Raw genomic sequence first — 27,529 nt, forward strand, 5'->3', positions numbered from 1 at the left:
GTGCAGTTTTTGTGTATATGAGTCCAATTGTCTTGTTCCTTGTCCTTGGTGTTGAGGGGCTGAATTACCTCAGGAAAAAGCTCCTTCTCATTCTTTGTGTGGTTGCCTACAGGATCAAAAACATTTCCCTGACTGCAATAGAAAGAAATCCATATATATAGAAATAGAAATCCATTGTTCAGGTGTCTGAGGTCTTTCACTATCTTCCTGGCCTTGGTCCAGCACTGTTTGCTGTAGATAGACCGCAGGTCAGGAAGCTTAGCTGATCGTGCCATCTGGAGAGCACGTCTGTCCTGCTTGGTGCTGTTCCCAAACCAGGCTGTGATGTTTTCTGTAAGAAACCTCTGATGCAAAGTTCAGAAGTTTAAAGCTCTGCAGTTTAAAATCTTTTAGGCGTCTAAAGTGGGGCAGAAGCTGACATGTCTTCTTCACCATGGTGTTGATGTAACAGGACCAGGTCAGGTCATGTGTGATGCTAAAACCAAGGTATCAAAAACTGTCCACTTTCTCCACAGGGACCCCACTGATCAAGAGTGGGTGCTAGCTTCTCTTCTGCATCGGGCTGAAGTTCACAACCAGCTCTTTATGACTTGTTCAGGAGATTCTTCTCTTTCATTTATGATCTAATTCAAAGTGAATAAATTAGTTGCAAATTGCTCATGTGGATTTAATTAAACAAAAAGAAATACATCAATTACACCATTAGTTTGTACTTAGCTTTTATTCATTTGTTTATTTTTTTATTTTGCTTTTTTTGGATAACCATTACTCTTTATTTTCATTTTTGCTTGGTAAGCTTCATCATTTAGGGCTTGAAAATGAACTCTATTGCTCCCCAGAGGATTGCAGCAAGTTTACGTGCATTAGTGTATTTTAAAGTAGTCAAAAAATTGACAAATGTACAACCTAAGATCAGCTGGTTCTAACTAAACCAATTTAAAAGAAAGTGTGTTAACAAGGGAACAATCTACTGATTCTACTGATCTACTGCAAGTGGTTCTGAACCAAGACTCTAAAGAGAGTGAACGACCTCGGGCATTCAAATGGTGGACTCATCTGTACTTTCACTCTCTGAAGACCAACACAGAGAGAATGGGGAAAAACCTCTTTCCACAAGCCAATTCAGGCCCTAAACCAGGAAAACACTTGGACTAAAATTTGGACATGTCTGCACAACACCCACTGCCTCAGACTTGAGTTATCGCATAAATGTTTGACACATCTGCACTTTATTCAAAATAAATCACACTGTTTCTGATCTCTCTGTCCAACATGTAGAGAAATTCTGGTGAATGTAAATTCTACTTTTAATATTTAGATTCTGTGTTTATTCTATTTTTTATTTTAAAGACAGATGATAAAAGCATTTCATTGCACATCATACTGTGTATGGTTGGGAATGAGATCAATAAAATTTGCATTTTTAATACTCTCACTTTTTATGAGGATTACCCAAGTGGTAAAGTGTCTGGTAATTTAACAGAGTTCCACACCAGTGCCAAATCTCACCCTTTTTTTCACAAGTGACCGTTTTTAAGCCCTGAACATCATCCTTGTGATTGGTGAGGGTGAGGTTTCTATGAACTTAATTGCCTGAGAGGGAGAAAGTTCTGTAAAAGGATATGTAGATGAAGGAAAGTTTTACCCTTGTGCTGCAGATTGTGACCAGCATCAATGCCATTAGAAAGAAATTACCGATTTTGCTTCAGTGGGGCTTTAATTTCGCCTGTGATTAAACGAGTGAACAATCAGAGCTGCCTCAAAGAGTAGGCGAAAGAAGCAGTCGATCAAATCCTTGAACTGTCTATCCGCTAAGATTTTAGAAAAAATGTAGTTACGGGGTTTTTTTGCAATCAGAAAAGCAGCTACAGAGAACTCTAACCAAATGTTTTTTTTTTCCTACTGTATGTCACTGTAGATCACAGACTAATGTTACTCAGAGTGCACTTTGTAATACGACTAATTAAACATCGCTCAGTTAGCCAGCGAGAAGCTCTGACAGGCTGCAAGAGATGGAAATATAATTTGCCTGTGGCTGAAAACAGCAAATAAACAACAAAACTTGGCTGGAATATTTGAGTATGCATGAGGATTTATTTTATTATTGATCAGAGAGCATTAGTTTATGCAAGAAAGAAATGATCACCTGCTGGCTACAATGCTGCATGTAAAGTATATTCTTTTTGCAATCCATTATTTCATTTTAAGTGTTTGAAATGTAGAAATATTGACATGAATAATATATGTCATAGCTACAGTAATGGAAATTCAAGTATTTCATTACTGCTTTATTTCCTACTCTTGTTATTTTTCTATAGTATATTTGTATATGCTCATTATATGCAAGTCACATTCTCTCATTCTAGGACCTGCGACAAAAATACCGCCTAGGGCTTAGCACACCCCAGGAAGTTTGTGTGAATTTTCCTTTGGGTTGATTTAAAGATTTGTAGCAAGTAATGAGTCTAGAAAAATGAATTGTATAAAATTCAGAAATGGATTAGCCTATTTTTAGCTTGTGCAAGAAAAATCCTATTAAAATGTAATTTTTATCACACAACAGTAGAATGCTAAAGAACCGTGACTCTCTAATAAAGTTCGTAGCCGTCTCTCAGCTTTGAACCTAAAGTTGTTTGAAATAAAGGCTAAAGCGACATGATTAAAAGATGCAGAGTGAAGGAAGGACCCATGAATGATATGCAGAGATGTGCATAATTTTCCCGAATGTGAAATTTGTTCAGGTGCTGCATGACTGTCGGCGTCGGCCCACTTCATGACAGTGACAGATTAATCACATTCGAGACATGCAGCATTCGAGGACACGGCAGTTACATACTGAGAGCAGAAACCCTACAGTCCATTAAAGTGTAGTATCCACATCATGAAGGAATATTTAAGGGAATTTGTTTGAAAAGAAAAAAGTACTATTTCAGAATGAAAATGGGTTATGCTTCAAGCTCTCTAGAGAAAATTGTAACCTAGTTGTAAGGGAAACCCTCTGTTGGAAAGTTCTACATAGAACTAAGGGATTAAGGGATTGTAAAACCTCAATGGAAAAAAAAGATACCCGTATATACACATAACACATGACAGACCGATAAATGTGACAATTGTGTGAAACTTTTGTGACTAATTAACTGTATGTGTTATTTGCTACTCTTAGAACCAGGGCAAAAGTAACCAAATTCAGTTCTTGTACTTAGTTATGATATGCATGGCTCGGTTTAGATGAAATTTGGGTCCTGCATTTACTGTCATGCAGAAACACACATTTGTACACAATCACATAGACACAATGAGACACAAATAGTCCAACACAGCTAATCCAACACAACTAAAATCCCAATACCATGAGTCACTACTGTGCTGAGAATGTTCACTACTCGGATCAGATCTAGTCACTGGTCATCTTAACATGAGCCATTTCCATTGATGTGTAAAGTGGCAAATGAACTACACTCTGAAATGGATTAAGAGTAGTTACAGATAAAATAATACAAAGTAACTGCTGCTATAATGTGCATGGGAATTGTATAAATACTAGGTCATATTCAAAGATGTTGTTTTGATGCTGAAATCTATTGTACTCATAACTCGGAAAAATCACCATAGGAAAAATGCTGTAGAGCAGCCAATTAATTCAAGAAGATCCACCAAAAACACCAAAACATATAATTAGATTTGTATTAAATTCTGTTGATTTACTATCGCAAAACTTTCTTCTGTGTCTCTTGCTAATCGTAGAGGAATAATTCATTGTTTATCAAATTCAAAGATTCAAATGCTGTACAGGCATCCATGTGTTTTTTAAAACGAAGCACTGGACTGTGTTTAGATCGGGACCTCAGGAGAATCTTGTCTGAGTTCAGAGTACAACAGACTGCTGTATTAGTCCAAATTGTACATTAGGGAGGACATTTTCAAGTGTGGTTATGTAGTGAATGGTTATGCTTATTTTCTGAGCTTCCCCATGCACATTATGCAAGTATGGAGCTTGTGGTTTTAAACACAAGCCCTTATCTTTGAGGCATAGAAAACACAGGTTGAAAAAGAAAATCATAGTTATTCACAGTTGTTAAATATAATATTATAGCAAAAAAGTAAGGCCGTTTAAAAAAAAATAATAATAATAATAATAATAATAATAATTCAAACAGATTAAATACAATAAAAGATGAATGTGGCAAGCACTAAAATACATATCTAATTAAAGTATTAATGTTATATTGCTACATGAATAGCTTTAAATGTAGTTTTTAACTTAATCAGTACAAATTTGGTTTTATTTAACAATATGGATTCCACACTTATTGTCCTTTTTACAAGATAGAACTGAACATCTTATTATTTTGCATGTGATTTTTTTTTATTATTATTTGTCATGTTCTGACAGTTGCTCATGCACACGAGTTAATGAAGCCACCAGATATTAAACCGAGGTCATGAAATCGTAATGTGTGCAGGATGTAGGCTGTTTTATTATGCTTTTAATTGGTTATTTGGAATTGTCGATTCACAGGTTAGTGGGGCAAGTTGAAGCTGAGAACTTTTCTTTTCAAGAACAGAAAGAGACTTCATGAGTTGCATCATATTGCACCAAGTGTGTGTTCCTTGTCTCATTCCTCCATTTGAATATTTATAAATATATATATAGTAATACAGGGTTTTTTTTTTTTTGCTATGTTTTGTTTGTGTGCTTGTTTCTGTGAGGCTGCCTGTAATTTTGCAGTTGGTTGGGAGATCAGAAGTCGGCACTGTCTGGTCGTTCATGCATTAAGGATTAATATTTAATCTCCAATTTGGTAAGGAGGGACGTGGATTCAAATGAATTCCATGGCAACAGGTTTTGAAGAGCAGAACAGGCTCCTTCATAGATCTACAGGGATTTCGTTAGTTAATGCAGGACAGGGAGAGGGAGGAAAACAAGAAAGACAATAACAAGGGAGCAGTAGAGAGTTGAGTTTTTAACTTTTTTTGCTGTTTACTGTTTAGAAGCTCTTTAGCTGAACCTTGGCTGGAAGGTGAAGTATTTTTTTATTTTTATTTTGAGGAAACCGTGTGTTTCATCATTTTGAAAAGTGTCTTTGAGAGCAGCAATAGTTTCCAAAAAAAGATTAGTTGGATGGCTAACAGTTGTACCTTTCCATAAAGGTTCTACTAGGACACATTTGGGATTCTTCCCATTAGAGGCAACCAAAAAATAAAATATATTGTATTGTACTACAGTATATTGAAAGATTTATTTAGTTTTACAAGCTAAATTTCATGAGCACATCATGGTCTTGGACTTGGTCTTTTTTTTTTTTATGAGTTGGTATCAAAATGTTTTGAGACTAATGGTGCTAACTGGTGCTGTTCTGACCATGTGTGTTACCACGTCTGTAATTTCATCATGGACAGCAAGTTAGAGCAAAACACAAAATGACATTCTGCTTGAATCTGGGCAAATCTGCCACAGAGACGTTTGACATGACACACTGTACGTTTGACATACAGCGATGCTGCAATGAGTCGTTCAAGGTTTTTTGTTCTTCCGCACACTTCAAGAGCGGAAGAACATCATTGGAAGGCGATGAGAGATCAGGAAGCCATAAACGAGCTCAACCCCCGAAGATGTCGAAAGTGGGAGATCCAACACGAATTCTTCGAAAAAGAACACTTCCAGGACATTGTATTGCTGTGCAAGGGGACTATCTTAAAGGTGATAGTGTGTAAACGCAGATAAATAAAGTAATTTCTTGTAAACAGTGCTCGTCTTAAAATGTTTATGATACCACATCGTATAAGGAGATGCACTATATTTAACATTCATGGGAAGAGTCTCTTAACACTTCTTACCATCAGTAACTTTTCTGCCAAAGGGAAAAACTTCACTGTATTAGTTTAGCATTTGTGTATTCTGTATATTACGAAAGCTAAAAAAAAATTGTCTGATGATGAAATGACTGTTTATATCTTCTACAACGTACGTGACAACAGGAACTAGCTTGTATAAAACACAGGAATGAAATACTTTCATTCGCTGTTATTGGAAAAAACTATTTTTCTCATTTTTACAGAGAGTGCGTCTGCTTCGTGTCAGGCCACCCCATTGATGATGACTTTCCTATAACAGCATGCCCCATTGTGTTTTATTCCTCGCATATTAAACAGTTTAGTATTATACATACATTATATTTAATGGCTTTAAATGACATGTTCAGGGAAAGTTTTAAGACACCTTCTGTTCTGACAAAAATAAAATTCTTGCAGTCATGCATCACTGTCAAGCTTCATTGATTTGAATTATCCAATTCCTGGATGGCAACCAGATAACCTTATTAGGCAGAAAATGAAAAGAAATTAAAAGACGGACAGAAGGATGGGCAGATGGACGGATGGATGATGCATCCGAGATTGACCATTAACTTTCTCCACTATGTTCATGCTTCCTTTCCTTTTCTCTCCCACCACCTATCACTTATTCTTATCATATTACCTTTTTTCTCTTTATTTATACATCATCTTCTCATGTGTTTTGATCAGCATGTATCTCCCCCTTTGTCTTTTGGAATTCGCATACATAAAAAGTTGTTATTTATGGTCATGCATCAGCAGATAACAGTCAACTTAGCTATATCTTCTGCTCGCCATCAAATATGGCTATATCTTCTCATGCGCCAGTGTTTCCCCTCCCGATAAAACGTTATTTTTATTTCATACACTCACGCGTGACACCTGGCAGCACCAGATATGGTTTTATTGTAATGCGGTGAATTTTATGAGCGAGCGATAACACTGTGGATAGGCTCTGTCTCTCTTGCTCAGGCTTGTCCCAGGGTCCCTGGATGTAAATTGATATGGTCCCTAGCCACCCTCACAGGGCCTGAAATATTGGAGGAGTGTGGTGTGCTGGGGGTGGTCCGGCGACAGGCCGTCTGAGAGCCCATTTTAGGCTGTCCTCTAGTGATCTGTGCGTATTTCTCAAACACAAATGTTAAGGAACCACATGCACATGCACAAACTAACCTATGTGTTGATCCTTATTTCAAAATGATTCTTTGTTAAATACACAAAGATTTTTGTAGAGGTGCACAGCAGAGACAATAAACACAACTATGTGTGTAGTATAAAGTATGCGAAGTTAATTGGAGGCAGTTGCTTATTCGGAAAAATGTGTTTTGTAGAATGTTGTTCAGTCTAATTTAACTTTTAATTTAATTTGCAAACTTTTTTCAGCAGATATCTGTGTGTTCCTAACATTGCTGTGAAGGTTTTTATATGCATGGCCGTCATAAAGTAAATTGGAAAACTTTTTTTTAAATCATGTTTTTTTCTTTTCTCTTTTTAACTGTACTGATATATGGTTGGAAAATTATACAAAATGACAAAGAGACTTTCTCTCATGTCAGGTTGCAATAACGTTATTGTTGTAGTGTTAGTTGTCAGTGAAGGCTGGTCATGATTTTCAATTGGAGGGGTAAAACCTTTTACTACCTATCAGTAACTCTTTACTATTATGAATCCATTATGGTTGAGACTTATAGCTCAAGGTCTCACAGACATAAAACTTTAACATCTACTGATAAAAACATATTAACTAAAAGACAGGCAGCGACATTTGCAATTTCTATTTTTAAGTGATTCCTTAATTATATCAAGTCTCTTTTAAATAGCAATCATGGTAAACAGAGAAGCTGTCAAAATGAGCTCTATTATATTTTTATATATTTTTATTACTGCCAATAATGGTGCTGTAAAAAAAAAAAAAAAAAACAAGAATCAACTTTTAGCTATTTGTTTAGAGGAAGTAAAATTATGTTTTGCTTTTTTTATGAAGGCAAACTTGTTTATACTGAGCTGCACGATTTACACCATGTTTTTTGTATATCTACGTTTTGCAATAAGAATTCGTCTGTATATATCAACATATTACATCTACGTTAAAATTGTAATAGTTCAGCGCATTGCAGTGTGTATGCATGAAAAAAAAATGTTGTATCATTTTATTTAATTTCCTTCTCTCGAGCACTTGCTCAATCATTACATTCACAGCTCCATATGCTCTGTAATCCCACACAGGTTTCTCTGTCAATCACATTCTCTTTCCTTCTCTTTCTAATATTTTCATTTGTATATGAGAGTAGTGACCTATATACCCTGTGTTCATCAACCTTTATTTAACCGGCTGTTTAGTCTCAAACAGTACCTTATTGCCTACCCTAAACCAACATTCCCTGACCACAGCCTGGTTTCTAAATACACACAAGCATGTACAAACTCACACTCACAGGTGCAAAGTGTAGGATAGACATGTTTAAAAATATTTGTGATGCTTTGACAGAAATTACTATGTGCACAGACTGAAAAGGATGCATATTTTCCACATAGTCATTTACAATATATGGTACACTCGTGTGATAGACTGAAATATAATTGTGTAGTAGGTATGTATTTGGAGAGGATTTCAGTAATTCGAAACAATGAAGATGAAAATGTTTCTATGTTTGTTTTGTATTGTTTTGGTTAATTAGGGTTCAATAGTTTGGCACAATAAGGTGTGCAATTAGTTGTGTCTTGCTGAACACTAGAAGGAGAACTCACTGTGTTTTATCTGTCTCAAAGTGTCTCTGCTGAGTGGTGTTTAACTTTTAAGAAGAATTGTGGATAAATGATTGTTTTAGATCTTTTTGGACATTTAATATAATAAGCCTATATGGCATGCAGGCTTTATTTGGAAACGCACAATTATCTTGAGTACTTTAGGTATTAATTCAAGACTATTTCTTTCTTTCTACAGGCTGGCTGCCTGAGCCTTTCTGCGGATAAGCACTAAACAGATCTGCAGCTTATAACAATATTTCTGGGGATCTGTGAAGCAGCAACTCAGAAGCGAAGGGCACAACATAAAGAAAACAAGAAGAGAAAAGGTTAGACATTGGAACCATGGCTCCTGAAGTCATGGCTGAGCTTCGTGATTGGTTCTTTCTTCTGCTGCTCTGCCTCACACTATTGGCTGAGGTGCTGCAGTGTGCTGCAACTGCTTCACAGGGAATAGATGCTGATGGAGACGTAGTGTGTCCGTCTGTCTGTCGATGTGATGAAGACTTTATTTACTGCAATGATCGTGGTCTAAGTGCTATCCCACCACTCCCCCCTTCTGCCTCCATTCTTTATCTTCAGAACAATCATATAGACAATGCAGGACTTCCCACGTCCCTTGAGTTCCTCACTACTGTCGAAGTCATATATCTTTATGATAATGAGCTGGATGACTTTCCCATGCATCTACCACCATCTTTACAGGAACTTCATCTCCAAGACAACAACATCCGGGTGTTACCAAGAGCTGCATTAGCCAGGTTGCCTCTCCTGGAAAAGTTGCACTTGGATGACAACTCAGTGTCCACAGTTAGTATAGAAGATCAGGCTTTTGCCGATAATCCTCGTCTTCGTCTGCTCTTCCTTTCCAGAAACCACCTTTCCAGCATTCCCTCAGGACTTCCAGCCTCACTAGAAGAACTACGTTTAGATGATAATCGTATCTCTACTATTCCCACACATGCCTTCCGAGGTTTATCTTCTCTGCGCCGTCTTGTCTTGGATGGAAACCTTTTGGCTAACCAGCGCATTGCAGATGACACCTTCTCACGCCTATCAAACCTCACTGAACTTTCTTTAGTACGGAACTCCCTTCAGACTCCACCACTTAATTTGCCTAGTGCACACCTGCAAAGATTGTCTCTCCAAGACAATGCCTTGATCCACATGCCACGGGGCTCCCTTGATGGAATGCGTAGTCTTCAGAGGCTGGATCTTTCTGGGAACAACTTGACCACACTTCCCAGAGGTTTGTTCCGGGACTTGGAGAGTCTAGGGCAGTTGCTTGTGCGTGGCAACCCTTGGCACTGTGGCTGCAACCTGCGCTGGCTTTATGACTGGCTAGAAGCTAAAGGGAACACTATTACAGTCCGAGGACTTACTTGCCAGTCTCCAGAGCGAGTACGTGACATGCCACTAAGAGACCTTACTAGTCAAATGGATGACTGTGAATTAGCAGCAGCTGGAGGTGCAGGGATAGGTGGAGTGGGTTCACCAGGTGGTGGAGGTACTACTGGCAATAGAATGAGTGGAGCAGGAGTCAGTTCAACAACTCTGTCCCCTCCTCAAGGATCCCTGTTTACTCTGCGGTCCAAGCGACCTGGTCTGGGGCTTCCAGACAAAGGCTTAGACTACACACTTGGCAGCAGTGGTGTGGGGAAGAACCTGGCCCTGAATGTGAAGCCACTATCCCATGACAGCATCAGGGTTACATGGAGTGTGGCTCAAACATCTTCCTCTTTCAGGCTTAGTTGGCTCCGCTTGGGGACTAGTGCTGCAATGGGTTCCATTACTGAGACTCTTGTAAGGGGTGACCGAAGAGAGTATCTACTTACTGCCCTCCAACCAGCATCCAGCTACATCATCTGCATGGTGCCCCTAGTCTCCGGCACAGGGAATAAAGGAGGCATGTCTGGAGGAAACACAGACACGGATGAGGCTCCAGTGTGTGCAAAGGCTGAGACATCTGATCCCAACATGTCTGATGTAGACCAAGGGGAGGATCAAGGCTCAGAGCACATCACCTCACTTCCACTTGCTGGGATTATTGGTGGGGCCACTGCTATAGTCTCTCTAACACTTATTCTCGGAATATTCTGCTGGTACATTCATCGGGCAAGGCGCTTTTCCACAAGAGAACACTACAGCCGAAGCAGCTCGCGCAAAAGCAAGCATTATGATGACTACATTGAATCAGGCACTAAAAAAGATAACACCATCCTGGAAATCCGAGGGCCTGGCTTCCAGATGACACCAATGGCTGCCAGAGAGACACCGCAGCCCAAGCCAGTACAGGAAGACTACATAATACACACAATCTTCCCTTCAAATGGCACAGGTCTATACAAACCACCCCATCACACAGCTAATGCAAGCTATGGCACAAACCGTGGCTATAGAGAAGGGGGTATTCCAGATTTAGATTACTCTTACACGTGATGAGCCTGATTTAGTGAACACTATTAAAAACATGGTACTGATAGATGCACATTTTTTTTATCTGCATGGGGTCTACAGAACCCCATTGTGCCTTCTGTCTTCATTCCAAACTAGCCTGCTGTTCATGGCACCAAGGAATCGCTAAATTGGCCCAAATGCCTACTAAGAAACCATTTTCAGTTTTTTGGCACCAGGAAGGGAATATACCATTTTAATAAATGGTTCCAGCTAGCATTTCCACTCCCCCAGTCAACTTGGTGTGTCCTCAGCGTCATGGCTTTTTCCAGGGCTCCCTCAGTGAGATGGATACAAGGGCAGTACAAACTGTATTTTAAACAGAGATTCATTCTATTTAGAGCTCAAATCATAGGTGATATGGATAAATGGCACTTACTGAAAAAAGAACAATATATTTAAATGTAAACCTTCATCTCCGTTGACTGTAATTGTTAGCTGCCCAGCTGCTTCATAGTGTTGCTCCTGATATGATGTGGAGGAGTACAGTACTGGAGTGGCTAGAAAGAGAGAGAACACTATGGGGAATAAGGATTTCTCAAAATTCACTGCTGTACAGGGAATCAAAGGATGTCTTGGCAGTGCAACTCTTCAGAGACTAAAAACTTGCTGGAGAAAACATGGGAACACTTTGGTTCCAATTTTCTTAAGTAACTTTGAACTTGGACATCTCAAGTAGGATTGTATGGGAGAATGTATGGAGTTACAAACAGTGGTCGTGAATAGTGATGCACACTAGTTTTTAACAACTCTAAATGATCTTGATATGGTAGCAAGTTTTTGCTATCTAGTTCCTTTTAACATGGAGGTGTGGGGAAATGTGATCTGTAAGGTTCAATTAGACTGAAAGATTTTTTTTTAAAAGATAAGAAAAGAAAATTTCAACACTAATATAAATGTTGAACACAGGCCAGGTTTGTAGATATTTGAATCCAACACAAAGACTTTTGGAAGTGAAAGTGTGAAAACATATTGTGTTCCAGAATTGTTATGTATTTTCTCTTGTAAGTTTATTTATCCCATACTGCTGTCTTTTTTGGTTTATATCTGTTCTATGGTTTAAACAATCTGTTTAGATAGAATGTGGTCAGTCCTGCTGCTGGTGACATTAAAAACACTGTGGTTTTGCCTAGCCCTGTAACTTGTATAATGATTAAGGATTATTTTGTGTTGAATTAATTGTCATTATATTGCCTTGAACTCCCCATTTGACCTGATACTCTCCAAACTTTACTATTATTCTAGTCAGATCTTCCCCAAAATCCTCCAGTGTGACTTTTTTCGCTCTACTGCGAAAAAACTAATGCATATTGATCAAGTTCCTGAGAAAGCACTATGATTGCCCCAAACTTTTAACTATTATCCTAATCTGAGGTCAGTTTTAATTTATTTAATATTGCTGAAGGGAGGCTGATTCTATCACAGCACAAAAGAGCCACCTCTAGCCAATAACCTTTCTCCTGAAAATGGAGTCCATTCAATGTCTGGTGGGCATGTGAGCAGGACATCAAGCTGATACTTTGCTGTGTGATTACTCACTATAATTCATTTGGCTTCTGAAACCCAGCTGTAGTAGATAAGGCTGCTATCTACTTCAACTAGATATAGCTGTAAATTAGAGGTAGTGTTGAATGAAATGAAAGATAGCAAGAGAAGGCATACAAACCGTAACACTGTGGACCTACACTGTGGGAGAACAGGGCACTTGTTGCATGAATCTAAGACAGATATTTAGATTATTTATTTTTTTCTTTTTTTCTCTCTTTTTCTTTTTTTAAATTACACATTTTACATTACTCAGTAAGGGAAGTATGACTACATGAAGTAAAGGCACAAATGGAAAATGCATATTCTAACAGGTTGTGTTCAGACAGGCATAGAACTGTTTTTGTCTCCAATGTGTCTACACATCGTCCTTTCCTTTTTTGTCCCCTTTCCTTTCCTCTCCTTTCCTTTCCTTTCCTTTCCTTTCCTTTCCTTTCCTTTCCTTTCCTTTCCTTTCCTTTTTGCCTGCTTTGTCACTTACCCTTTTTCTCATTCCCTTTCCTTTTTTCTTTTCTTTTGCTTCCGTTCCTATTATTTCATTTCCTTTTCTCTTTTCTTTCCTTTCCTTTCGCCTCGTTTCCTTTCCTTTCCTTTCCTTTCCTTTCCTTTCCTTTCCTTTCCTTTCCTTTCCTTTCCTTTCCTTTCCTTTCCGTTGACTTCCTCCTCTACTTCCCTTAAGGAAAGGATTTAAACATTGAATGTTTAAAAAATGGAAGCTAATTAAATGCGCCTGTCAAGTATATCTGGCTTGTCTGTGATTGTATTTGACGTTACAGCATAGTATTTTTTGTGGAAACTGAAAAATTGAACATGGCCCTTAGAAATTACAGGCATGATCTCACTATTTTTAAGTCGCTGTTCCTGTTCTTTGTCAGGTCATACTACGTGTGGTTGCTACTAATACCATTCATGCCGACAACTGAACAAAAATCATACCTTTGTTTAACGAGAGACTGCTCAAGATTTTTTATGATTACTATTATAAGAATCTACTTATCAATTAAGTGGAGAATATAAAATAAAGATCCAAGCTTATGCTTCAGTTTTGACTAAACTCCTTATCGCTGAGAAACCTGCCTTGCACATGAAAAAGATGCTATTGAAATATTTCACCTCTCCTGCCACACGTTCTTTCATCTTTTTGAAATTTCCTTTGATCTATTACCATTCATTTCCTTTGACATTGCAGAATGTGGCACAAGGGTGTGGGCATGTTTTCATATGTTTGTTTTGTGATTATGTAAAGACACATACTGTATGTTGTGTCTACGTGGGGTCGAGGAGTTTGAAGCATACAGGGTCAGCCGTGGTTTTATCTTTTGTCTTTTTTTTTAAACCATCTGCAGATTCTGCACCTCCTGCCGACACGGACCAGCAGTTGTTCCACCTGCAGCCCATTTGCACAGATGTCTCCCGACAAACACACATTCGCACACACACAAATACACACAGTGCCAAAACTTAGCTAAAGCCATGCACATTCATACTTCTGCTGTCTCACTCTAGAGACGAAGCCCTCACTTCCATACCCTCTAAAAATAACAAAATTTTTCTTGTTTATGCTCACTGATATAATGCCACTGTTACACTGCATTGAAAAGGGGGGGGGGTTTAGTCGAGGTCTCTATTTTCTTACTGTCTCTTCGTGCCCTTTTATTTTTCTTTGTAAGTTTTTACCATTTCGTATCTCTGTCCTTATTTATCTCTCTCTTTCCAGAACCTTTCCTCAGGTGCTGCCATCAGCCCGTTCTGATCATCCTCTCTTCAGTGCTATAATCATCACACTCTCTCAGCCTTGTGGATAAAGAGTTATGGCCCTTTCAATCTGTCTAAGTGATGTAGCCTGCTTGTAATGACATCATACCAATGTCGGCTACTGCACTTATGCAGGGCTTGATGAGCCATCATAAGGACGTCATACCACACGCTTCAAGGTCTGGTTTAATTCACTCTGGTACAAAACCATTTAACAACCAGTAGAGTCAATTTGATTGTAAAAACGACCGTGCAGTTTGGCTTCCAGACTATATTACCCAGCATCAGCAATGATACCAAAGTGTGCTCACATGGTGAAGGTGCCAGTTCTATCAAACCTGCGGAGCAGCTCTTTAGTCGAAATGGCTGCTCTGTAATATAATGCCATTTTTGGAAAGAACGCAGTCCATCACGTGGACATAAGGTGCAAAGATGCACTGCAGTGTGCCAGTATGAGAAAAACATAATCGTTAAAGGCAATGAAATGAAACCCATCGTTTGGAAATGACTAGACAAGGTTGCTTTTTTGCCGGACCATAATCTGCCATTAGGCATTTAAGAAATCATTCACTGTTGCATCTATAGCAAGCAGAGGAACTTGAGAAGCATCAGAGCTACAGGTTCAACTTTCATTCCTGACCCATATTCTGACAAATCTGTTATACTGGATATCTGTCCCCATCTTCTATCTTGTCCAAAACCAACGCCTGGGGAGCATTTCAACAGTACAGGTCAATCAGTGAGTGCCTCGACAGTTCAGCTGTTTTTAAAAAAACAAATAGAAATGTATGACTGGCCAAGTAACACAAACTAAATGAGGGGCGGTTATAGTGTATTCACTTTTCCAATATGTTTATTCAAAAGAACCCACAATTTTTCTCCAATTAAAAAAAAAAAAGACTCTGCATATGAGTGGTGGCTTAGAGCTTTAGGTGCTTGGCTACTTAATGCACAATATTGAAAGGTTCGGTTGCTACTTTAAATCTAAGCACTGCTGGCTGTCAATGCTCCCCGAGCAAAGTGCTTAACCCTCAAATGCTCAGCACAAGTCATGTTTGATTCAAGCAGCAATCCAGTGTCCTCCATTGTAGTCCTGGAATTTGAAATCCAAACCCTCTAGTACTGGAAGCTTAAACACCAAACTAAATACATGTAATGAATAGAGAATCTGTTTAAAGAAATGCACATATAACATATATCCCACAGGCTGCAACAAAAAAGTGGGAGGTTCTTATATTCATGTGGGTACAACCAAGCAGTCAGATATGTAGCTTCTATGACAAAAACATAATGTGATTGTGTGCAGTTGCATGATGCATTGACAAAGATCATTCATCCTTAGTCACTGCCTGTCCAGAGTCATGGTAGTGTGATTTGAGGTGCAAGTTTATTTATATTTTAGGATATAGAACATTAATTACAAAATATCATATACTGTATATTATAAATAAATAAATGAGTTTAAGGACCTGTCAGAGTCACAGACCATTCTGACCCTTGTTGTGTTTTTTTCAGTTCTGATTCATTTTTAATTAAAAACGGAAATTTCAGTTTAGGTCATGTCCACTTATGGTGATGGGTCATTGTGTTATACCCTTATTCAATTCTCACTGCCCCTTTTGATGCTTGATGAACTGGTCTTTTGCTGTCACTATGCTTCCTATACATGGCATGTCCTGTGGGAGGCTTTAAGAACTACAGTCTCATCACCAGCTTTGCAGAATGGCAGGACACAGCAAAATGCATGCTGCTACCAGTTATAAAAAAAATATAACAAAAAAACACAGAAAACAAACATTCCTGGAGAATATGATGTACCAGTTATTTTAATTTTCCCCCATTCCTAAGAATACAATGCAACACTGACTGCTAAGTGTAATGGGATTTGGTTGAGATTTTTTGTCTGCCTTGCTAGAAAGAAAGAGATAAGTAGTATATATATATATATATATATATATATATATATATATATATATATATATATATATATATCCCTTCTTTATGTACTTTGCTGCTTTTGAAAACAGGGCTCTCTTCTTATTCCTCTGTTGAACTGGCTGATTTATGACTCAAAGAGAAAGGAAAAAAAAAAATCACTATTTTGTATAAAGTATGTTTTTTTCTATGTGATTAAAAAGAGATGTACTGAAACCGGCTCTGTTTTTTTTTTCTTTGAAAACTGTATACATGTGTAACTGTTACACTGCTATCCATTCAGTGTGCTTTAAAATTCTTTCCTTTTCTTTCTTTTCCTCCCCTGTGTTCTCTTTTTTCTTCCTCTTTCTCTTCCCTATACAATTTGCACACTTTTCTGTTCTCTGTTACACACTGCCATCAACACACACAATGCAGAGTGATGACTGGGATAGAGAATAAAAGATTTAAACTTGTTTTAAATAATTTATCATCACCATGTCTTGGAACACAGTGACAAAATATTTGAATCATGAAATACAAAATCCTGTAAGAAAACTGAGGCAAATGGATATATATAATAACCTGCATGTCGACACACATTTATTATTCATCTTTCATCTGACTCATCCTATACCTCTCACACACACACACAAATACACACACACACACACACACACACACACACACACACACACACACACACACACACACACACACACACACACACATAGGTTTATCTTACTGTCTTTGTAAGAACCTTCTATTAGCATAATTATAAATGACATTAATTAATTCTACATTTATATCACACAGTAAATATAACTAAAGTAAATGGATAGAAAACTTTTCTTTTAGCTTTGAAAAAAATGCTGTGGTTTTTGCATATATCTTTTTTTTTGTTTTTCTTCATTTCAAGGGTGTTCTTTTGGTAAAATATGGTCCCAATCAACATTTAAAACATGTTCTCCCCAACACCCCCCTCCAAAAATCATGAACACCCACCCCCACACACACACACACACACACACACACACACACACACTAAGTCTCTTTCTAGCTGCCACATTCTTATATTGTACACTGCCCTCCCTATGTACTCTCATTCCAATTTCTGCTTTTACAACCCCCTTTGCCGACTGCTGTATGCAAGGAGAGAGAGAGAAAGAGAAACAGAAAAAGAGAGATATGGAGGTGAGGTGGTGCTGTGGAAGATGGTGAAAAAAAACAGGTTTCGAATTACATCAAGCATCACTTTAGGCTGGTAAGAGCGATGTTTCTGTCTATCTGTGCACCTGGGCTCTCTCTGAACAGAAGGACAGAGAGAGAGAAAGAGAGAAAGAGAATTATTATTCTGAGTCAACAGCCTCCTGGTCCACAGGGAAATAATCTGCTGAAAAATAATTCTTTTAGTCGACACATTTGGCTGTTCAGAAATGTATTTCTCACCTCAGCAGAGGAAAAGCTCAACTCATTGTTTCCACACAATCTCTCATGTTTTAAAGGCAGACTGCAGTTCTAGTTTAGGGCCTGATGCGGTGTTCCATCCTGAACGCAGCCAGCCAAGTGTGTAAATACAAAAAAAAAAACATGACTGATTAAAACGCATCTTTAGAGGGTAAATACATATGCAAAGCAATCATTCTTGCATGGTTTCTTGCTTGATCACAAACACACACACACACACACACACACACTCAACTCGAACGTATGTGCTCACTTTCAGAGTGGATCCATTGAGTCAGGTTTCTGTGTGTAGCTTCGAGCATTTAGCCATGCAGTATGTACATCTTATATAGATCATATGAGATTAAAAAGACATGACAAGGAAAATCCAACAAAAATCATAACCTACATCATTTTATGAAAACTTTACAATAGCATCTATATTATTTTTTTGTTACCTCAATGCTATATTCTTACACCACACACACATGGTTCAGGTTAATATTAGCAGAAGATTTGCGTTTCAGGAGTAAACAGACTTCGTCAGATTATGTCTTAGCAAACAGTTCGGTTGCCAGATGTCGAAAAGCAGTAAAGCCGCAAACACAACAGATTTTTATTTAGCATAATCTTATGATAAGATTAGAGACAGAAACATTTCTATATACTGGTTTAGTTCAGAAAAGAAGATGTAGGTAACAATTTCATGGATGGAATGAGTAAAAATCACCAACATTTATATATTGGGAGTTTATTGGCAGTATACTAGCAAGCTAGTCTTGCTAGCAAACTAACCAGCTGTGTGATCAGAAAGAGTAAAAAAGCCAATTATTTATATCAACATATTGGTTTTATTAACTTATAAAGCCTTTTAACTGACTGTGCATCCTGGTGCCTTTCCTTTATGAAATCCTTTGTAGTAAAAATGCGGTGAAATATGAATATAAAAGCCGGCAAAAAAAAATATGAATGACTGATGAAATGAGAAAAAGCACTGTGCTGTAATACAGAGGACCCATTTTAGACATCAATACCACTGAAGCACTTGTGCAACCGCTTAACATTGCAAATTCCCTTGTTAGATTTTAGCAATGTTAAACTTGATGCGAAATTGTTCATTTTGATAGAAATATAAAATTTGAATTGCATGTAAAAGTGCACTGTTAAAATCAGCACAGGCTTTGCTGTAAAGAAAAATAAAATAAAAACACTTAGCTATACCATCTGCTTCAAATTTCCCATTTTAATCCCTTTACGTATTCCAAGCTGTTTTTGCTGTCGCATGTCAGAATACCTAGAAATTTTAACCAAATGCCCAGACAAAATTTTATGGTGCACATTAACGATAGTGGATGACTGGGATGTGAGTTGCCTGATGCGCTGACTTCCATTGAAACTAATATAATTCCAAATTTTTTTTAGATTGGTACCATAAAACCCACACTTGGGTACCACACTTATTCCCGACAGCGCTGTCCATCAAGGTTTATTGTGCATTTTATGTCATTATGCTTTGGCAGGAAGTGTACCTATAATGTAGAGTTGAGTGAATGGGTGAGAAAGAAGAAAAGATAAGGAGGAAGGAAAATACTGTACATGTGATTGTAGTAAACTGGAATTTTTTATAGAGTTACAAAGGGGTTTACTTAACTGCTCCCCCCCCCACACACACACATAAACACACACATACACTATGTACACTGCCTCCTTCTCCTCCTATACCATTTATTGATTAGCCTAAAGAGCAATTGAGGTCACTGGTCAGGTGTCTGACTTTTCTTCCACCCCTTGTACATTGGCCTTCAATTTGTCTCTGTCTCCATTGCCCATCCCCCCACTCCCTTTTCCCTCCATCCAGTCTCTCGCTGTCTAGTCGCATGTCCTTCATTCGACACTCGTAAATCAATCAATCAATCCAATTTTTGTGTCGGGAGCTGGTGTGAGCATGGCTGCCTGAAGCGACGCCCTGCAAAATGCAGTAAACGATAAGAGGGGGGGCAGAGAGAGAGAGAGAAAGACAAGAGAACGTTGTGCTTAATCTCCATTCAAATCTTATTAAGATAAAGGATTGAATAATGAGACGTCGTATTATTTGATTAGTGCATTTCAAAGTCACTGATTAGGTGTGGAGAACCAGAGTTAGGGCCAGCAATAGAAGGTGCAAAGTACTAACCGTAACAAATAGGTTACTCTCTTACTCTCTCTCTCTCTCTCTCTCTCTCTCTCTCTCTCTTTCGCTCTTTCGCTCTCTCGTTCTGTGTGTGTGGTGTGGTGTGGTGTGCTTGGCTGCATGATGAGGTCAGTAGCATTTTGCTGTGCTGTTTAGAGAGAAAATTAGAAAATCGAAGTGACGATGCGACACCCTGCACTGGGCCAGGACAGGACAGGACAGGACAGGACAGAGAGATGCACAGGAGGCAGAGTGAGAAATCAACACGAATCTGTCATCCACATATACAAACACACACATACAAAGCATATATAGTTTGACAATATGACCTGTGGTAATTTGGCACCAAAGCAAGAAGGCTAGGTTCGCTTTGACAAGCTCACCAGTGGCCTGTTTATTTCCATTGTGACTAGAAGGTGGCTGACAGGAAAGTTGTGGCAGTGTCAGAAATGTTAGATTAAACTCTGTGTGACTGTTGTGACTATGACACTGTCTACCAATAGGCACCAATAGGGTGACATGAAGGATAGCGATGAAGCATGGGTAACTGCATATTTATTAAACAAAACGTACGAATGGACAAAAAAATATATTATTACAGCACCTCAGACTCATTTTGCAAAATATTTGTCTATGGGCATCTATTTTGTGCATGAGATCTCATTTATTGATCATGTATGCAGAGTAATTTTCTAGAAGAACCAGTCTATTGTTGGAAGCTCTTTACTGTGTAATCAGACATGAAAAGTATCACATAATCTGTGGTGAATTGGGCTGAGATCTTACCTTGTAAATTGTAAAAAGTAATCATCTGTGTTTTAATCAAGCGTTACCAAGGCAACAAGATGTAGAATAGCTTAGGGTTTTTTTTTTTTTTTCACAATAAGAGCCAAAACTATTACTTTCTGCTGCATATTCTAATCTATGTATGTGTGCTCCAGTCACTAAGCGTGCTTGTTATACTCTACTCTGAATCCTCGTTTCTCTCTCTTTGCCGATGCCACTACATAACCTACTGCATTTACATAGACAAAGACAAAGCTCAAACCTTAAATCTTTGTCTATGGGGTTCAAAGTTGAAACCTTAAAAAGTTTAGCGAAAAACTTTTCTAGGAGTTTCAGCTGTGATTGCTAAGAGTTTCATTCAGGAACTGGTGAGAATCAGTATAAAATAGTGCACTGCCTACGAGGCAAAGCTGGGTTGGCTTTTAATACAGAGAGTAATAATTAAATAAACAGTTTTGTTATTACAGAGTGACTGAAAGGAATCTATCTATCTATCTATCTATCTATCTATCTATCTATCTATCTATCTATCTATCTATCTATCTATCTATCTATCTATCTATCTATCTATCTATCTATCTATCTATCCTCACAAACAAATTTAAAGCTATTAATAAGATCCTAAATAGTGTAATATGTGTATTATTCAACACACAGGTTGAAGTCAAGTCAATAAGCTTTCATTGTCATTTCAACTATATATATAGCCGACGCAGTACACAGTGAAACAAGAAAACAGTGAAAAACATGGAAAAATCAAAATAGATAGAAAAGAGAAAGATAGAAAATTGCTAATGTCACATTTGTCACAGGTGGGTACAGGGGGGCTTTTTAGGTGTAGGGATTTTAGATATTTAGGATTTTTAGATATGTTCTCTGTGATGTTTTTAGCAGGAGCTAAAAATGTCACACAATAAAACACAGCAAATTGGCAAGGTTTGCTAGCTAGTCAGTTTTCCGTGCATGTTTTGTGGCGTGACTGCATCAGATATGCCTGGAGCTTATACTGGGACCAAAGCCTAGTTATTTGAGCTCATATGTATTGCTGTTTGTATCTGTTTCATACTGAGAAAATCTCTATTTTTAATGAAAAGAGAAAAATGCATTTAGCTCTGTGTTAGCAACACAGAAGATCAATTCCATAATGCAATGTGGTGTAATGACTATTGCCAAGTCCTATAAGCCTACACTCATATCTCTCTCTCTCTCTCTCTCTCTCTCTCTCTCTCTCTCTCTCTCCCGCGTTCACACACACACACACACACACACACACACACACACACACACACACACACACACACAGACTCACACAGACTCACACATATACACACATGTTCCTGTCTCTGTTTTGTGAGAGCTATTAGAGTTTTCTATATAGCTGTGATCTAGCACTAATGTTTCCCACCATACCTCTCTCTCTCTCTCACACACACACACACCTTCCTTTCTCTGTTTTGTGAAAGCTATCACGGTTTTCCATATAGCTGTGATCTAGCACTCTAACACTAATGCTTCCCACCTTCTCTCTCTTTTCGCTCTCTTTCTCTCTCACACATGCACACACACACACACACACACACACACACACACACACACACACACACACACACACACACACTGCTGTGATTTACTGTTCACTCTTTCCCTGGTGCACGTGGACTATTCATTACACAAGCCACTGGTTTAATCCTCGCACTCCCAACACGGCCAGCGCTGTCCTCTGATCAATGCAGCCAGAATAAATCAATCGATGGCCCTGCCATGCTAATACACACTCTCTCGTCTTTCCTCCCTGTTACTAGCCTTCATTCTCTTTCGCTCTCTCAAACTCTTTTGTATTTCTCTCTCATGCTCTCTCTTTCTGTCTTCCTGATCTCATCCACTATTTATCTGACCTTTTCCATGTAAAATGCCATTAAGGCCCGTATTATCTTTTACACACAAAACGCTCTAACATGCATTTGTTTTTTTTTTCCCCCACACCAGTTTTACTCGCCACATCCACATAAAACGCTAATGATGTGAGAACTCAAATGGTAACTGTTAAAGCATGAAGACATTTTATGTTTATGTGAAAAGTAAAATGGTCCGTGTGACTGCATTTTATTTTCGGGTGAGAGGAGCAGACATGAAATGGAACACTGTAAATGAAACATGTAACACATGTCTTTTTGTTTTATGTGAGAGGCAATTTAGTGAAGGTATGGGCATTTAATTTTCTTTCAGAGGTAAATTAATGAATGTAGAAACATTTTATTTTAATTTTAGGGATAAGTTGGTGAATGTAAAAACGTTTTTTTATTATTTGACGTAAACTTATGAATGTAAATTCCAAATAATTTCATGTGTGATAAAAAAAAAAAAAAAAAGGGAAATTCAAAATATTTTTGTCATGTGGAAAAAATAGCAAACAATAAGGAGCTTTTGATTCTATTGTGAGAGGTAAAATGCTAAATGTAAGAACGTTTTCTTTCAGGAGGTATAATAGTTTCTATGCAATACTTTACACTTGCACATATCTGATTATACTTGCCGCTATATATTTTTGCTTTTTTTATTCTCTTCAGTTTATACAATGTGCCTAGAATCTTCCATCACCAAGACAAATTCCTTCTGTGTGTGAACACATTTGGCATTAATTACTTTCTCATGCGAAAGGTAAACTTTTTGGGCACTTTGTATATTTGTGTCAGTTAAAACGGTGATTTTAGTGTTAAAGGTAATATTGTTAAAGAAAGGTCTTTGTATATTTATGCGAAAGGTTAAATAGTGAATGGTAGAGCATGTTTTATTTTGTCTGTGATGAAAGACGTAAACGGTGAATGTAAATGCCTTTCTTTTGTATGAAAGGTAAAAATAGTAGATGTAAGAGGGCCTTTTTGTGTGTTATATGACGATGTGGATGTACATAAAAGCATTTTATTTTTGTTATATAAAAAAGGCTGATGTAAGAGTATTTGGTAGCGTAAATACATTTGTGATTACGCAATAGCTGAAATTCTAAATGTATACACAAAACTTTGCCCGGAGATTATTTTCCACTTTTTGATATTCACAAATCTCCTAAAATCTTTTTTATCGATAGTATAATTATTTTATTAATAATGCAATTGTTATATATGAACTAATTCAAATGGTCATAAACATTTTTTCTTTTTAATACAATGGATTTGATTTGAAGTTTATGTCCATGAGAGGAATAACTATTTTTTAGGATTTTTCACTCATGTGAGTTATTTTTTTTATATTTTAATATTTTAATATTATAGTGGTTAATATTTTAAAATATAAATACATTGGAAGATTAGGCAAGAGGTAAAATGGTGAATATGAGAGGATTTGGTGCGTATGTGTGAGGTAAAATGCTGATTGTATGAAATCATTTTGCATGTATATAAGAGATTAAGTCTGAATAATAGCCTAAATGGCACCTCGTAATCATCCGCTTGTCTCTCTTTTCATTTTCAAATCTCTCATTCTCTCTCTCCTCCGTAACTGTGCTCACTCCCTCTCTTTATCTCATTTGCCAGTTTCATTTCATTCTTTTCATCCCTCCTGTGAGGCTTTCTCTCTTTCCCTGTTGAGAGAACAACTCATCGTCCATCCCACTCTGTTTCTATTTTACCATTATTCCAGTGCCACCACATCTTCCTCCCCAAGTCTTTACTCGTTTATCGTTCACCTGCTCCACCCCTTTTTCCCCGTGCCCTCTCCTGTGTGTGGTTCTCACTCTCTTTTTGGCACTACCTCCCTCATTTTTCTCCTCATGCTGTCGCTTCTTCTGCAGGCAATCTAGCTGTGCACTGGGCTGTGAAAGACTCCCTCTTTCTCTCTCTCTCTAACACACACACAGACACACACACACACACACACACACACACACACCTTGTCCAACACTGTGAATGGGCACAGAAGTCATACACATTATCAAACTGTCTTTCTCTCTCATATGCTTTAAGAACAGAAGAACGGATACAGTATAGTTATAGGTATGCTACACTTTCTTAAAGATTTATTGTATCTACATCACAAAATTTGCAAGCCAAAGCCGAGAACTGTTGGAAGCTACACACCTTTTTTCTAACTCACTGGGTTTTACAAGTGCAGTGGCTTGTCACTCAGCATTACAGACATTCATAAATACACACACGCACCTGCTCATGCCTTAAAGAGTTTTTTTTACATAACCATCAGTGTGTTTGTCAAAACAGCTGGTGGACTCATTAGGGTAACACTGGCATGCTAGTGTTGATTTTAATGACTGCTGATGGGACAGACAGATCGGAGCTCCCTACACTCCTTGTTTTCCCTCAACACTCCTCGGGTTCCCAGTGCTGCGATCCTGGAACTGTCAGTTTGAGACAAAGCAGAGAGGAGAGGCAGCATCGCAAACACTCAGACAGCATTGTCTGCTGCACATTCAAAAACAGCGACTGGCCTAAACAGGAACCAATTGCACTTGAAAATTCGTGCTTATTTTCCATCTACCAGAAAGCCGTATGGAACGGTCACCATGACGACAGGTAAAGCAAGCGAGTACGAATCACATTGTGCAAAAATGCCATTGTTAACTAATGACCTAACCAACATAGATACCACATTCAGCACTTCTGATTCCTTAAAAATGATTGGTCAGAGGGTGCTAATTCATTTTCAAGGCCAACCGTGAGCCAAACGTCAAGTCACATATAAATGGGCTTGTTCTTATGATGGGAATTAGGAAGAGAATGCTGAACGCTCCATCTAATAAACAGCTAATAAATATTAGAAAAAAAGCAAACAATCTACTTATTAATATGAGGCTTCTTTTATAACGGTATTTTTTTTAACATTTATGTAAGAAGTCTCCAGTGCCAGCACTTTACAACAGTACATTTCTGGCATAGAATGGTGTTCTTACTTGGATTATAACAAGACAAGCTGCATATATGGTCTTCTTGCCATCCCAAAAAAGAGAAAAGAACAGAGGTCATTAAGGCAATGACTGTTTATAGTTACTGTAGCTATAACACTAACACTGTAACTATATTAATTTATTTATTTTTTGCTTTTACTGAAAAATGAACAACTGCAGCTGTAACTTTGACTCCATTGGTTAGTTTCTAATAACCTGTCATATTTTATTCTGTACATATCAGCTGCATTAAAGTAGTTATGGCATCATACCTTAGAAACGTGTATGGATTGAGAGTTTGTGTGTTTGCTCCATAGAAATCATGTTTCTTCAGAAGCAGACATTTTTGTATGTTTTATGTGTTCTTTAATTGACTTTGTTGTTTGATGTCATTTACCTTAGTACACAGTCCAAATTTAGCACAACAATTATCATTAAAAACTGTATTATTGACAAAAAAATGGGAGGTAAATATAAAATCTTTGACATTTTGACACTTTTTTTTTTCTTAGTATTTGGTATATGCCCTTGCATGCTTTAGTAGCAGTATTCATTGACATGGATTCCGCAAGCTTGATTTTTATTCAGAGTGTCATTGGAATACATGCTTCAATAGAATAGTTTAGACACAAGGAAAATCTGACCTTCTGCACACAGCAGTTAACAAGCAGACAGTATCATAGATGTGCTAATATTCAAATAAAGACTAAGAAATAGTGCAGAATCCTAAACATGAAATATTCAAAATATTGTACATTAATTTTGTTCATTTTAAAAACCTTAAAGCCCAGTCCCTGTGGTCTCAGACTTCTGAACCCCAGAACTGCTGGTCATGCCTTTAAGTACAGGTATCGATCTGGATCCAAGGAGAAAGAAACCGTAGCGCAAAATGCATAGGTGCTTAAAATTCCAATATTAAATAAAGCAAACAGAAATAAATTTACAATACAGGCAAAGCACAGTAAGAACACAGTCTATCGACTGTCCCTGTCCTCTGCAGAGCTTCCTTCCTGCAAGCTTTTCCTGCGCTGCTGAGTGTTTTGTAGCATCACATAAGAAGTTATTTCACCTTCAAAAAACATGTAGTCACCCAGGCCATGGATAATTTATGATTCTGATTAGCAAATGTAGCATGCCATGGTGCACTTGCCTGTAAAAAAGTGTTATTATCATGTTGTTAAAACCTGAAAATTCTTTTTATGTATAATTACCAAAGATAATTGAAACTGATTACTGGACCAGTCTAGATTCCACATTAGCATGATTTGGTGTTGATTCAGTATGTGTTGAGCCGGATTTTTTTTTATTGCACATAAAATGGCTGAAGCGTGACAGGCTGTGACTATACACAGCTATACATTACACATACTGCAGAGATATGCATCATAATGAAAGATGTCAAGTCAAGTTACTCGTGTGTGTACATATACACACACGCACACACACACACACACACACACACACACACACAAGAAAGCCTGTATTACTATTTAAGTGTAATTTCTGGTAGCAAATTAAAGTAAAAAAACATCACACGTGTTAATAAGGTATTGAGCCACAAATCACAAGAACAATACACTTTAGCATTGATTCTACAAATTTATTAAGAAATGTCTTGGAATCTTCTTCTTCTTCTTCTTTAGGCTGCTCCCATTAGGGGTCGCCACAGCGGATCATCCATCTCCATACCACCCTGTCCTCTACATCTGCCTCTTCCAAACCAACTACTTGCATGTCTTCCCTCACCACATCCATAAACCTCCTCCTTGGTCTTTCTCTTTTCCTCCTTACTGGTGGCTCCATCCTTAACATTCTTCTACCGATAAGAACTGTCCTGGAATGATATACATAATTCTTTCAAACGATGTTCCAAATTCATCACCATCTAACTGGGGTTTTTGATGGTCGTGGTGGTTCAGAATGCTCACTAAAATAAAACTCCAATCATTCACATAGCTGTTTACTTGGGTTAAGATTAAGTGGCA

The 27,529-nt window shown here is 37.8% G+C and overlaps 1 protein-coding gene across 4 annotated transcripts in view; it reads left to right on the plus strand.

The window, feature by feature from the left end:
* flrt1a (fibronectin leucine rich transmembrane protein 1a) overlaps positions 1-12,166 on the plus strand; it is a 55,522-nt gene extending 43,356 nt beyond the window's left edge. For all 4 annotated transcript variants that reach the window (XM_046839772.1, XM_046839770.1, XM_046839773.1 and 1 more), the window contains one exon: positions 8,780-12,166. In XM_046839772.1, coding sequence (XP_046695728.1) covers positions 8,926-11,019 — 2,094 coding nt within the window. In that variant the 5' untranslated portion in view covers positions 8,780-8,925 and the 3' untranslated portion in view covers positions 11,020-12,166. The remainder of the gene's footprint in view (positions 1-8,779) is intronic.
* The last annotated feature ends 15,363 nt before the right edge of the window (positions 12,167-27,529 follow it).

Source organism: Silurus meridionalis, chromosome 25 (genome assembly GCF_014805685.1).
Source record: "Silurus meridionalis isolate SWU-2019-XX chromosome 25, ASM1480568v1, whole genome shotgun sequence".
Classification (NCBI taxonomy): domain Eukaryota; kingdom Metazoa; phylum Chordata; class Actinopteri; order Siluriformes; family Siluridae; genus Silurus; species Silurus meridionalis.